Source organism: Sciurus vulgaris (assembly GCF_902686455.1).
Source record: "Sciurus vulgaris genome assembly, chromosome: 3".
Lineage (NCBI taxonomy): Eukaryota > Metazoa > Chordata > Mammalia > Rodentia > Sciuridae > Sciurus > Sciurus vulgaris.
The window spans coordinates 76,755,316-76,769,590 of NC_136463.1; the positions used below are offsets into that span (position 1 = coordinate 76,755,316).

The window sequence follows — 14,275 nt, forward strand, 5'->3', positions numbered from 1 at the left end:
GCTCATGGAAATTGAGGTCTGAAATAGATCAGGGGACAGACAAGGAGCTTCTTGTTGGCCTCTGCTTGAATTACCCAAATGAAACTAGCTTAACTTTTGGGAAAGTGGGATCATTTTCTTTGTACTTGTTATATCCAGTCCATCCCTTCATTCTTACATTTCTTCCTTCCTTCACTCATTGGAAGACTCCTTTCATGCAAAACATCAAAATTGGGCATGAATGCAAAGGTGGACATAATCATCTTATCTGTCTTTAATCAATCAATATTCTTTAGATATTTATACATATTTGTTGCTGGGGAGACAAACTAATTTTCTACTAACAACTGTTTTTCACTTTCTTTAGATTATAGCAGTGCTCTCATTTTAGGCATTTAATTATTTTTTAATCAAAGAAATGCATTTAAAAATAGTATAGAAAGACAATGTGATGAAGTACTCTTCCTCAACCTTCATCCTCACACGAAATTACTTTTAGTTCTATTTATTTTCTTGTCATTTTCCTTCAGATCTATTTTATTAAGTATCCTGCTACTTAAGTTACTAATTTTAGTTTGTTTTTTTTTTTTTTTTTTTTTATTTTCCTTGCCACAACAGTAAATGAATTCTCTTCCTTAGATCTGGTAACTATGTGGGCCCAGACCCTTGCCTGAATTATATGTGTATCACCATTTTGATTAGGTTGGTCTTCACATTCTATACTGTTTGTCTGATATAAATAGAACCCTTTGCTGGTATTAATCATTTGCATATTTTCCTTAGGAATATCTTCCAAAAGCTCTCTCTCCTGCTTTCTAGATACTAGACCTATTTTTCTGAACCTCAAAACTACTGACAAGTTAGAACAAATGATTCTTTCTCCTGGGGAGCTCTCTTGGATTTTTAAGATACATCACTGCATGACTGACTTCTATCCACCTTACACTAGCACTCTCCATCTCAACAAAGAAAAATATCTCCAGAGGCTGCCAAAATACCTGAAAGGAAGAATAGAGAGATTTGCAAAACTACACCCCGTTGACAACCACTGTTTTATAAGACTAGACTGACTGATCTCTTGGACTTCGGCAAAAACATTCTCTAGATATTACCTGGCCTGGTTCAAGGTGGTTCCGTTTCCTGAATTCCGCGGATTTCTTTTTAATGTACTTCTTTTACTGATGAAACACATAGTAATAGGCGACCTCCATGGAGGCCTTCAATAATCCCTGCCTCCTTGTACCCAGATCCTTGTGTGGTTCTTTCCTACATTGTATGAGGTGGTCTCTTTCTCTCTCTCCATTTCTCTGAGGGGGGCCAGATGACACATTGTCTGAGCAGTCCTACTGAAAAGTCAAAGACCTGACAGCTTCTCTGAGCAGCCACATGAGGGAGCTTGGAAGCAGATTATGGAGCCCCTCAGATTACTACAACTCAGGTCAAAAATGGGTCCTCCTGGGACACCAGGAGCTAGAATCATTCAGCTAAACTAATCTGATTCCTGACTCTCCCACAAATGTGTACTGTTTCAGATGCTTTCTGTTTTAAGGTGTTACATTTGGGGATAATTATATTTGAGCATTAGAAAAATGAACACACATATATATAAAGTAGCATCCCAGAAAAAGCTGTTAGATCTTAAAAAAGGACCTCATGCATGAGTGATAATTTGACTAAACAGAGAATTCTAATTTGAAAATCATTTTCCTATCTCATGAAACAAGGAAGACCAGTAGAGCAGAAGAAGGGGACCAGAAGTAGGGAGGAAGTGAGGGTTAGGGAAAGTACTGGGGAACAAAATTGAGCAAATTATATTACATGAATGTATGAACATATAATAATAAATCTCACTATTATGTATAATTAAAATGCACCAATAAAAAATTGAAAACATTTGCCCTTGGAAATGTACACATGGTTTCCTACTACTTACAAAATTATTGTGTTCTTGTTAAAATGCTCTATGCTAGCCTGATTCCTGATCCTCTGTCTCCAGGAGACAGGATTTGGACTTTGCTTTGGCATGTCAGTTTCTAATCATTATGCTGGGTAAAGGAACAAATTTTGCTTTGTGTTTGTTTTTAATCCTATAAAGTATTTTTTGTTAATACCCTCTTCCACATCTAATCTCACTTTCTGTAAATGCTTTTAGATATCAATTTTTTCATTATGCAAATATCATAGAATGTGCTTACACAAATCTAGATGGCATATTATACACCTAGCTTATATGATACAGTTATTATCCTAGACTGCAAACCTATACAGCATATCACTATACTCAATATTGTAGACAACTGTAACCAGGGGTAAGTATTTGTGTATGTAAACATATCTAAACATAGAAAAGGCACAGTACAAATACAAGTTGTTATGGTTTGGATTTTTAATGTCCCCTGAAAAGTTCATGTGTTAGGCAATGCAGCAATTCTCAGAGATGAAATAAGATTATGAGAGATGCAACTTCAATAGTGGATTAATCCATTTGTTGGATGAATAATTTGAAAAAATTTCTGGGTGTACCTGTAGGCAGGTGGGGAGTGGCTGTTGGAAGTGATCACTAGGAGTGTTCCTTTGATGACTACATCTTGACCCTGGCTCTTCATGCTCGCGCGCTCTCTCTCTTTCTGCTTTTCAGCTGCCAGGAGATGAGTAGGTTTCCTCAACAGTGCCCATCTGCCATGATGTTCTACCTTACCTCAAACCCAGAGCAGCAGAGTCAGACTATTACAAGTTGAAACCTCTGAAACTATTAGTACAAAAATTTTTTTTTCTCCTCAAAGTTGTTCTTGTCGGTGGATTTAGGTCACAGTGTTGAAAACCTGAGTAACACACTAAGTGATAGGAGTTTTCCAATTCCATTATAATCTTAGGAAATCACCTGTATGTGTCGTCTGTCTTTGAAGGAAACATCATTATGCAGTGCATGACTATGTTAGCTCCTACAAAGCATTTGGTAGCTGAGAGATCAAAGAAGATGGCACGTGAGTGATGTCAAGAATTTGAACTGAACTCTTAGGGTTGAAAATGATTCACCATCTCTCTTGCACCAACTGTGACATTAGAATAAGGGATATGATTTCCAAAGCTCTCATTTCTAAACAGAGAAGTCAGACTACTTGTTCAAGTAGCAGCACATCTTCAATAACTATGAATTGGAGGAAATAATGATCATTCGAGACCTACTGACTACACAAAAGGAAATTAACTGCAGAGTACTGAACAAGCCCCGAGCTTGACCTATTGCTGAGTTTGTCTTGCATCTCGAGATGTAAGTATTTACAGGTCAAGTGCTCTAAGGAGAATAAAAACATATCTTTTCTCTGAGAAAAGCTCTCTTCACACAGACTCCAACTATTTCCTTAATCCTTAAACCTCTAATTAGAGTTCTAGTCCAAAAGCTAAACATTCAATCCCCCAATCTCTCCACCCCTAGCTTAAAAAAAAAAAAAAAATCAGGTGGCTCAGAAACCAGTTAGCTCTTCTGTGAGTTCTGTAATAACCCTTCTTTGTATTTTTCCCACATCTTTCATCTGAGTTCTTTCAGACCCTTTACAAAGAGGATGTCATTAATCCCCCACAGCCCTGCTGTGAGACCCTTGACCAACACAATTATCCCAAATGTACAGATGAAGAAACCAAGGCACCTTAAGCACTTCTTTTTCCTTTCTACAAACAATGTAACATCACAGGGCAGATCATAATTTTCCTGATTCTCACACTGCGGTTGTAAGCAACTGGTCTTGTTGAAAAAACAAAACAAAACAAAACAAAACAAAACAAAACAAAAAAAAAACAGATGCTCCATTCTTGGAAAATTTCTCGTGTTTAAACTGGAAAAGTACAAAGTGAGAAGACACAGAAAGCCCTTGGAAAATAAAACCACAGAACACCAGCTCCTCAGAGACCTACTCCAAAAACAGCCCTGTTTCTCACACATATATCACAGGTGCCAGAAAAAATACCATGAAGGACAAAAACACTTCAGTATAGACCTATTATGAAGCTGTTAGAGGTTAAGCTGACACATTTAAAGAGAAGCTCCTATATTCACAGGAGTAAAAATGTTGCCACTCCTTTAATTGACTGTTAATGCACCTTCAAAGTTGTTCCTTTCTTTTTTATTTTTTTTTTTTTTATTTTATTGTAAACAAATGGGATACATGTTGTTTCTCTGTACATGGCGTAAAGGCATACCATTCGTGTAATCATAAATTTACATAGAGTAATGTTATTTGATTCATTCTGTTATTTTTTCCCTTCCCCCCACCCCTCCCACCCCTCTTTTCCCTCTATACAGTTCTTCCTTCCTCCATACTTGCCCCCCTCCCTAACCCTAACTCTAACCCTAACACTAACCCTTCCCTCCCCCCCATTATGTGTCATCATCCACTTATTAGCGATATCATTCGTCCTTTGGCTTTTTGAGATTGGCTTATCTCACTTAGCATGATATTCTCCAATTTCATCCATTTGCCTGCAAATGCCATAATTTTATCATTCTTTATGGCTGAGTAATATTCCATTGTATATATATACCACAGTTTCTTTATCCACTCATCAATTGAAGGGCATCTAGGTTGGTTCCACAATCTGGCTATTGTGAATTGAGCAGCTATGAACATTGATGTGGCTGTATCTCTGTAGTATGCTGATTTTAAGTTCTTTGGGTATAGGCCAAGGAGTGGGATAGCTGGGTCAAATGGAGGGTCCATTCCAAGTTTTCTAAGGAATCTCCACACTGCTTTCCAGAGTGGCTGCACTAATTTGCAGCCCCACCAAGGCCCTGAGTTCAATCCCCAGCACCACAAAAAAAAAAAAAAAAAAAAAAAAAAAAAGTTGTTCCTTTCTGTGTTTATTTTACATAAAGCATTCCAGAGACGCTTGAGAGAAGCTAGTCAAAATGTCAGATTAACTGCCTCACTCTTTTTTAGATGACCTAAAGTAAAATTTGCTCATTATTTGGAAGTATGGGGAGGGGAGGGGGTATGAGGATAGGAAGGATAGTACAATGAATTAGATATTCTTACCCCATGTACATATGTACAACTGGTGAAATTCTACATCATGTATAACCAGAAGAATGAGGAGTTATACTTCATTAAATATGATGTATCAAAGTGCATTCTACTATCAGGTGTAACTTATTAAAACAAATAAAAAATTTAAAAAATCAATTAAAAGTATGAAATGCTCCACCATCAGACATTAAATTGCCTTTTGAATGTGTATTTTCTTAATGTGTGATATAGCCATCTTGAACTGAGCATGCTCAGAAATGATCCTGCCCCTATGGTGCTGATGAGTCTCTCCTATATGAATATATGTGTTTCCCCCAAGTTCCCTTGATTTGTTTGTTTGGGTAGGACCCCACCTTGAGAATTGTCTCCAGTGTTTTCCTTACTTGGTGCAAGTAATAGACTTCTGTTCACTCTTTTATCTTCTGGAGGTATTTCTTATCTTTGCACTCACCAATTAGGCAAATCTGTTTTATTTGGTTACAAAAATCTCCTCATGGATTCTGTGGAGGCATTCCCACATTTGCTAGATAAAATTTTTTACTCTACTAGATTCAAAATCCATAATTTGCTGAGCATGGTGGCTTGCATTTGCAATCTCAGGTTTGGAAGTCTGAGGTAGGAGGATCATAAGTTTGAGTCCATCCTTGGCAACTTAATGAGACCTTATCTCAAAATAAAAAATAAAAGACGAGCTGAGGATATACTTCAGTGGAAAACTGCTCTGGATTCACTCTCCAGTAACAAAAATGATGACAACAACAGAAAACCATAAATTCAATCAAAGAAAACTCTCTGTGCTAAGGACCTCTGCCAGATGCTGATACTATAAAGGCGAATCATATATGGCTCCTAAACTCAGGATTATCCCTGGAGTCCAAGATACCATTTTCATTTTTTTTTATTATGAACATATAAAACAGCTTCTAGCACATGGTTGGAGTTATAGACTAAATGTATGACTCCCAAAAATTTATATGTTGAGGAATAACCCCCAATGTGACTGTATGGGGGCCTCTAAGAAATAAATCAGGTTATCATAAAGCAGGAGCCCTAATTCTGTAAGATTGGTGTCTTTGTATAAAGAAACACATGAGAACTAATACAATCTGCTTCTCTCTCTCTCTTTCTTTCTTTCATGAATGTGCAGAGAAAAGGTATCAACCCAACAGATATCAGGCACTCCTACCATCTTGATCTTAAACTTCAAACTTCTAAAAACTTCAAGGAAGGGAATTTCCATTGTTCAAGTCACCCAGTTTGTGGTATTTTGTTACAACAGCCCTAGAAAACTAAGATAGTGGGCATTAAAAATATATCTGTAGAGTTAATTGCATTTTTTGTTAGTTTTATTTCCACACTAGCCTTTGATTACTGTTTTTTATTTCGTTTGTTTTTTTTGGTCCAGGAACTTAAAGAACTGGTTCAATAGCTGTGGTTCTCCCATCTTGATTTTCCTTGGTGCTGGCATAAGCTGCCCTGCTAGCTCTACAAGGCAGTGATTGGGGTTGAGGTGGGAAGTTTCCCCCATATTTGACTACTTCTCCTCCAATGTATCTTGCAGAGCCTGATTTTGCAGTGTACAGAGCTCTTTGTTAGTCCTGTGCATATACTCTGTTCCCTACCTTTCTCTTCTTTAGAAACATTAAACGAGTTCCCTGAAGGTTTGCGTAAGAGGACATTTGAGAAAATAATTCTTAAAATTTATTGTTTCCATGCTTGTGTGTACTAAAATCTGCTGCCTGTGTCCAATGACAGCCAGTTAATGTGCAGAGTGAGCACCCACTGCCTTATCTTTCTCCTTCTTCAGGCTAATGTTCTGCCCATCAAGTACTCAGCCTTTAGCCACTGGGTAATTTCTTTTTACTCTTTATATTAAATTTTAATCCCCAATGTCCTTAACCTTGAACTTTGTATTCATGCTCTGATAACACAATTATGCAAATAATTCTTATTATTACCATTGTCAATAAGAAAATAAAAATGCTTTGTATATTATAGTTTGCAATGCACATCCATTTGCATTGCTTTATTTGATCTCTGTCTGTTTAGTCAGTTAAAATGAAATATGACACATTGAGTGACCCAACCCACAGAAACTTATTTTCTCATAGTTCTGGCCAGCTGCAGGTCCAAGGTCAAGCAGCCAGCTGATTTGGTCTTTCCTCCAGGCTTGTAGAGTCTTACTTCTCTGTCTTTACATGCATTTAAGAACAGAAACAAAATTTTCTACTATTTCTTGATATGAGGACAGAGATCCTATAGGATCAGGGTTCCAGTCTTATGGTTATCTTTTGACGTGCTTACTTCTTTACTCCAAATGCAGTTCTATACTTCAGGCCAGGATTTCAAAATATAGATGGAGTTTCCTCCATCTATAACAACGTTCAAGGACCTACAGGCACACTAAAAAAGTAAGGTGTCCATTACAACAAAATTACAAAAACAAGAAAGTTTACTTAAATACAATTCCACTCAACAGGCTTCTACTTTCCCACTCAGACCCACCACTTTCCACTGTGAACTACCTGTGAGATAGTGCATGTGCCTTTTGTTCCTGCCCATGACACTTCCCTTTCTCTAGGAGGGAGAAGTGAAGAGGAGGACTCGTGACCACCCCCTAGAGGTCATGGTATGTCATAGCCACATTGTGTAATGGAAGATGAAAAACAGAGAGCAAGAGATTGTTGGAAAGCCCACAAATATAAGAAATGACAACAGAATCAAATCTGGGAAATAACAGTAGATTTAGGGAATTTCAAATTCAAAGCTAGCAAAGTTGCATGATGGAATCTCCTGAGACTCAAGTGATCAGGGCATAGTAAAGCAAAAGAAATAAGCCTTCTGAGGCTTCTGATGCTTCTCTCAGTCTGTTTATCAGGATTCCTGCTGCCCGGAGGAACACAAACATACGCCAGTGTCAGAGATGGGTAGCAGGAGACAGCACTAAACTCTGAAGGACTCGTGGAAGAATAGTGAGGATGACCTAAGGCCAAATCAGCTCTGGCAAACAGTTAGTGAGTTTTGTCCTTGGAAGACATAAGAATCTCTGGATTCTTCCTTATTCCTGACTCTTTTTATTTAGTCTGTCCAAAATGTGAAGTGTCTTGGTTCATCATTATTCTCTCCAAGGTATGTGCAATCAGAAATGCAGACAGTGTGTCTTATGAGTGTATATGTTCAAAAGATTGATAAAGAAGAAATGCTGAATCAAAGGTAGACAAACCATTTGGTGCTGAAGGGCAGCTGAACATCCACAAAGGCAAGGTAAGCTGGGAGCACTATTTGGATTTTGTACTCACAACATTTCACTGTATTTTAATGGCCTAAAATTTAGCACATCTTTTAAATTAGACCTTTTATACAATCCAGGAGCCAAAATGGACTAATGATTAAAAACAAATTGAACAAAATTGATTGGGAATATACATTTCTGCAGTGGTATTATGATGGTAAAATGCAGAGCAAAGAAACAATTTTATTAAAGAACATACTATCTGCATAGAGAATACCAACTTACCTTTCATAATTCAAACTTTGCCCTCTGTATGATGCCTTTTCTGACTTTCCTTATCAGAGGAAATTGGTCCTCTCTACTTCCCTCTACCTTGACCCAGCATCTATGGTCTATCTGGATCTAGTATATATGTGCATTGACATGTGGTTCCTTGACATGTGGTTGTCTTTATTTATATTTCTCTTCCAAAACAAAATTTTGTCACAGAATTCCTTAAGGTAGGGCAGGATTTTGTTTACCTCTGTCTCTCTGGGACAGGAAATTTTACCTGCCTCATAGAAGGTTCCTCTTGACTATTTTCAAATGACAAACTTGAAGGACAACTCCTGGTACTATGGAGAAGGCAGAGTCATCCCCCAGCAGAATCCTGTGAAGGTCAAGTGTATCTTTAAAACACTCTCATCTCCCTCTCTAGACTCTTTTCCTCATTCAAAAGCCCCTTCTCTTCTAATTGCCAGGTCTCTGAGAAGTTCCCTATGACTCAAAACCCCAGAATATGAAACTCTAATTGCCCTCTCTCTCCTGAGGACTACCTGACCTCAAAATGCCTGTTTCTGCCTCCACTCTTCCATCCCAGAAATTAAAATCCTTTTCTTCATTTAGGAAGAAGAACCTGTTTTTACTTAAAATTCAGTCGTGGCTTAAACCCAACTAAATCCATGGTTGGAGAAATTTCAAAAATAATGATAAAGGGCAAAGAACTCCAAACCAGCCAGGGCAAGACTTGTAAGCATGACTTTGAATCACATTGATCTCTCCTCTGGCCTGGAGAACTATATGAAATACATTTGCAAACTGATAATTTTGTTCAGTATTTGCACAATTTATCCAGTTAACTCCCCACCCTGGCTTCTTAGCCCTCGGTACTGGAATTAAAGTTATTTTATATATATTGGCTCTGAACATTTGTTTCTTCCTGGGAAAGTAAAAGGAACTCCTTTCAATAGGGCCCTCCCCTCATAATTTCCCCCAGTTTCGAAAATTGTCTTATATCCAAAAAAGTTTAGGAAGCCCACACTAGCACAAATCTCTTAAATCCATCTCAGCTAGGTATGACTCAATCTTATAAAAAATCTCACAGATAAAAGATCTCCCCTAGTTAACCTTTTACTACATTTTTTACTCTCCTTATCTTTTTCACTAGTAAAGTATTCCTTATTTCCAACACCATTTTCAGTAATGTATTTTTTACTGTAGTGAATCAAAGTCACACTGAAAATATTCCTAGTTCTTAATAATGCAGTGCCCCCACCCACATATGATTCACAAGTAATTTGGTCAGAAACTTGATACCATGGATATACTGGAAACAAGTTGTAAAGATATCAATTCTTTATTCTTTGAAGCAGCTTTTCAAGGTCTGTAAATGAATCCTTAACAGAAAGAAATATTCATGTCAGACTATATCAGAAGAAAACAAAGAATGACAAAATCTCAGATATGGGGGAAAAAACTCCTGCTATTTTTCTCTCTTCTATTGCTGAAATTATTACAGTTTTCCCAACAAAGTGTCATTTAATTATTATCTGAAAACTCCTAATGACAAGGCTACCACTTTAGTATTTTATTCATTGTTATAATACCTGAAATCTTCTTTCTAGTTAGATTGCTTTAGAAACTGGGTACTGCAACTCCCTCTTCTAACTAGGCTGCCTTTCCAAAAGTTTAAGGAAGTTTCCATATCTCTTTTTCCTTATCAGCTAAATAGAACCACATCCTGCTTACCTTTGCTAATCTCCTCAGTCTTTCATACTGCACAGTTGAACCTAGTAATTATCTAGAGAGTTAATGAAAAAATGAATGGGAGATCATGGATCTTGATTGTATCTCTATGGCATTAGGAGATGACAGGAGGTGCTCAGGATTCTATATCCCGTAGTCCCTTTCCATGACGTATCACCCAAGAGTTATCTGGAACAGTGTGAGGCTCCCTATTACTAACCACATTGTGGACCCCATCTCTATGATTGAATCTGAACTGAAAAGACTAGCACTTGGGGTTTTCACACTTGCCCTGAGACTTAACCATAAAACAAACAAAAAAGGCATAAATTTCCTTGCTTACTGAATTTAGCTAGTGTTTTTTTTGTTTTGTTTTGTTTTGTTTTTGTTTTTGTTTTTTTTTTTTTTTTCAATGTCTATGGGGTCAGGCAGAGCTTCTGAAAAATGTAAAACTTCAGAGACTAGGGGCACAGCAGCATTCAAGAGTGCCTTCCTGCCAGGTGCAGGGGCACATGCCTATATAATCCCAGCAGCTTGAGAGGCTGAGGCAGGAGAATATCGAGTTTAACGCCAGCCTCAGCAATGTCAAGGCACTAAGCAACTCAGTGAGACCTTGTCTCTAAATAAAATACAATAAAGGGCTGGGGATGTGACTCAGTGATTGTGTGCCCTGACTTTAATCTCTGGTCCATCCTAAAGTCTAGCAGTGTGGGTCCTGCAGAACTGATCAAAGACCCATTTCATGATACTGGCAGATTGCAAGAGGAGGAAAGGGAGGCTCTTGATCACAGGACAGTGTTTCTGGAGATCATATAACAGCAATGTCCATGTCTTGGCTCATTTTGCCTGTTTAAGCACTTGTACCAACCCCATGGGGTTCTGATTTAGTAGTGTCATTGGCCGAAGAGATAACAAGAGTCTTTATCCTTGCTGAGTGTAATGAAGGCATATGGGAAGAAATCCTAACTTCTAATAGCCATAATAACTGGAGACCGTCAGCATTCCTTGTGTGGAAGAATATCTGGCCCTTTATTATTCTAACATTCTCATGTTCCATTTTGCCCAGATTTTTTTCCGAAGTCTGATTCTCATCTTTTTCTTAAATGAATAATGGAGAATTTAATCATGAGAGCCTAAGTTCTATAACATACCTCACAAATGAAGAAATAATGCCTTGTCTTCAAATTCAATGATACTGAGTACACCATGAGTCCAGAAGAATAAACAATAATGTATTATAACCTTCAAAAGTAATTGGGTTTATTGGTTTAATTTCAGGGAAAAAATGCCATGCAAGTATTTGTGAATTTCATATCAAATTGGAATAATTGTAGATTGAAAAGAAATAATAAAATGTTTATTTACAGGACAATAATATTGTTTTTTTTAAATAAAATACCCCACATCTTGTTGTTTCAAAATGACAAAGGCTACAGTTTGCACAGTCTTTAATTATATAGAAAACTTTGTCTCCCCCAACCAAAATCTGATTCTCAGAAGCTGATTCTCTCTTCCTCAAGGTCATAACTCATATATAGTACTTTTCTCTAAGACCAGGACAATCGACATCTATTAATATAGCTTGCATTTTGCTAGGTATTTTAACAACCCTCAGTAAAGAGGACTGAAGCAAAAATGACAGGATATATGTGGCAAGTGTCCTTCTGAAATTCAGATTTGCTTATGATCTTCTCCTTTACACTTAATGGATTCCAGCACAGAATAAATAATAAAGAATTACTGCTACACAGTTGAGGCAAATTAAAGTCAATGCATTTGAGACTTCAGCGGTGAATTGACACTGGCCCTGAATACCAATTGCAACTCATAAAGGTAAAGTATAATCAAGGGTTTGGATGGAAGTCTGGAAAAAGTTACCCAAATGGGACCAACTTTAGGTAAAATAATGCAGAGTTCTAGAGGACATGCACTCTCCCTCCAGCCCAGTCTGACACTCCATTGGACTTTATGCCATCCATACTCACCATTTTTGCAGAGTAAGACAGCCAGAAAGTCCTGAGAAGAAGAATTGAGAAAGAGCAAGAGGCTGGGTGCCTGAGCTGTCACAAAGCTAAATGCAATGTTCTCTTTGGATGGAGCCGCATCTGTGTAAATAGCTGAAGATGACTGGCTTGTATTCTTGGTGACAGGATAGGGTTCTTGAAACATGTATGTAACTGATGTGCCAGCCTCAAAAACAGCAGAAACCTCTGCAAAAGAGAAGGGAGGAAGCACACATTGAAATGTTTAGTGAATTATTCAGAATAGCCAAAGGCTGCTTGAATATTGTCTCCTTTGCACTAGGCACCATGTGAGGGGTTGTAAATGTATCATATAAAATGTTTCCCATAATAATTTTGAAGTGGTCAAAATTATTATTCTTATTTACAAACAAGAAACCTGAGGCTCACAGGTTAAGAACTGAAAAAAGTTGCACAGCCAGAAGGGAACTTGTATTTGCCTCCTAAAGCTTAGGTCTGGTTGAACATACATCTGTAGACTATCATGTGCCAGGTTAACTTTGCTAGAAGCAAAAAATAAATATCCTCAACTAGTGTAGTGTAAAAAGAAATTTTATTGGGATCATCTTGCTGTCAAAATTGAGATCCTAAGAGTTAGGATTTGTGTTTAACTCTATGAGATTACAGGATGTGAATGGATGCTCAATTGCAAAGAGTAGGACATGGTGGATGGGCATACACCATTGTCTATTTATTGGGTAAAGCATGAGGACTAAGGCAAACAGCATAGAAGGAATTTTCTGAAACAGTAGCAAAGACATAGACATCTTGCTCCAGGACTCCAGGACTCAATTTTCAGATGTGTAGGCATTGATACTCAGTTCCCAAAACTAGCAGACTTAGGCACACAAACCCTATAGTACAGCATGTTCAATGGAGGTCTGCTACCAGCATGGAAAAATGTGGCATCTATAAAGTAATGAAGTTCAATTAGCAGAAAACTAATGCTCCTTGTAGAATACTCCCACTCCATTACATCATTTTATTTCATGGAACTAACACTGCAAGACTCAGTACTAGATTTGATTTCATGGAGGCTTTGTGGTCCTAGGCAATGTAGTGAACCCTATGGAGACTTCTTGAGTGAATGGGAATCATAACACCTACCTCATTAGTATTTCTAATGAAACTGTGCCAAGCAATGCTCTTAAGTGCTGATGTGCGTAAAGCACTTAAGAGCATTGCTTGGCACAGTTTGAACTCAGACTCTCCACATTAGGAGAAAATTTAACCTGAACCCATTCCCATTGCCATCATCCAATGTACCATTTTATTTATGGCACATCCTTCCCAGTGCTGAAATATTTATTCTGCTTGGATCAAGGGTACTCTTGAGTTTGCTTAAAATTTCATCTCTTTACTGTAGCAGGGTGTGAAGGAAAGTTTCTTTTGTAGAACAATACATCTTGCATCTGGCAGCCATCTCTGCCATAGAAACAACATGGTAAACGTGAACCTACATTTACATGATGAGTTTCCCTTCATCCCAAATGATATGCAGAATATTTCTAATTTCTCATAAAATTCTTTGGTTGAGTTTGTGGCACCTAGATCATAATCCAAACTGGCTTTGCTTCCTAATTCTCTTGCGAATTTGTTCCACTTTGTGAAAATTCTGTAACAATGTGTAATCATGCCAAAAAATTAATGATGCATATTTATGCATATTGCTTAGCAGATTGGGGATTGTAGTTCCTTTCGACTGAAGATTTGGAGAAAATCCTTTGTATTTATTAGGCATGTTACAATATTGGCATTCCTGGTTTTAAAAATAAGCAGTGGACATTTATGACAGTGATGATCTTGGCTAATCATCAACTTGATCCAAGAATTTTCCTTGAGTAATTTTCCTCAGGGAAATTTGTCTTGTATTTAGAGCTACCACCTCCTACTTAACAAAATAAAGGACTTTCATTTGATGTTCATCTATGTACTTAAACACTCACAAGTCTAATTCAAAGCATTCTATTACAAATAGCATATTAGATATTGGCTTATTTCTTTTCTCTTTATATTTA

General features: G+C 37.4%; 1 protein-coding gene across 1 annotated transcript in view; it reads right to left on the bottom strand.

Moving 5' to 3' along the window:
* Positions 1–14,275, bottom strand: part of CNTNAP5 (contactin associated protein family member 5) — an 861,232-nt gene that overhangs the window by 94,140 nt on the left and 752,817 nt on the right. Inside the window, exon 19 of the mRNA XM_079133610.1 lies at positions 12,222–12,446. Within this exon, the coding sequence (XP_078989736.1) occupies positions 12,222–12,446 (225 nt within the window). The remainder of the gene's footprint in view (positions 1–12,221; positions 12,447–14,275) is intronic.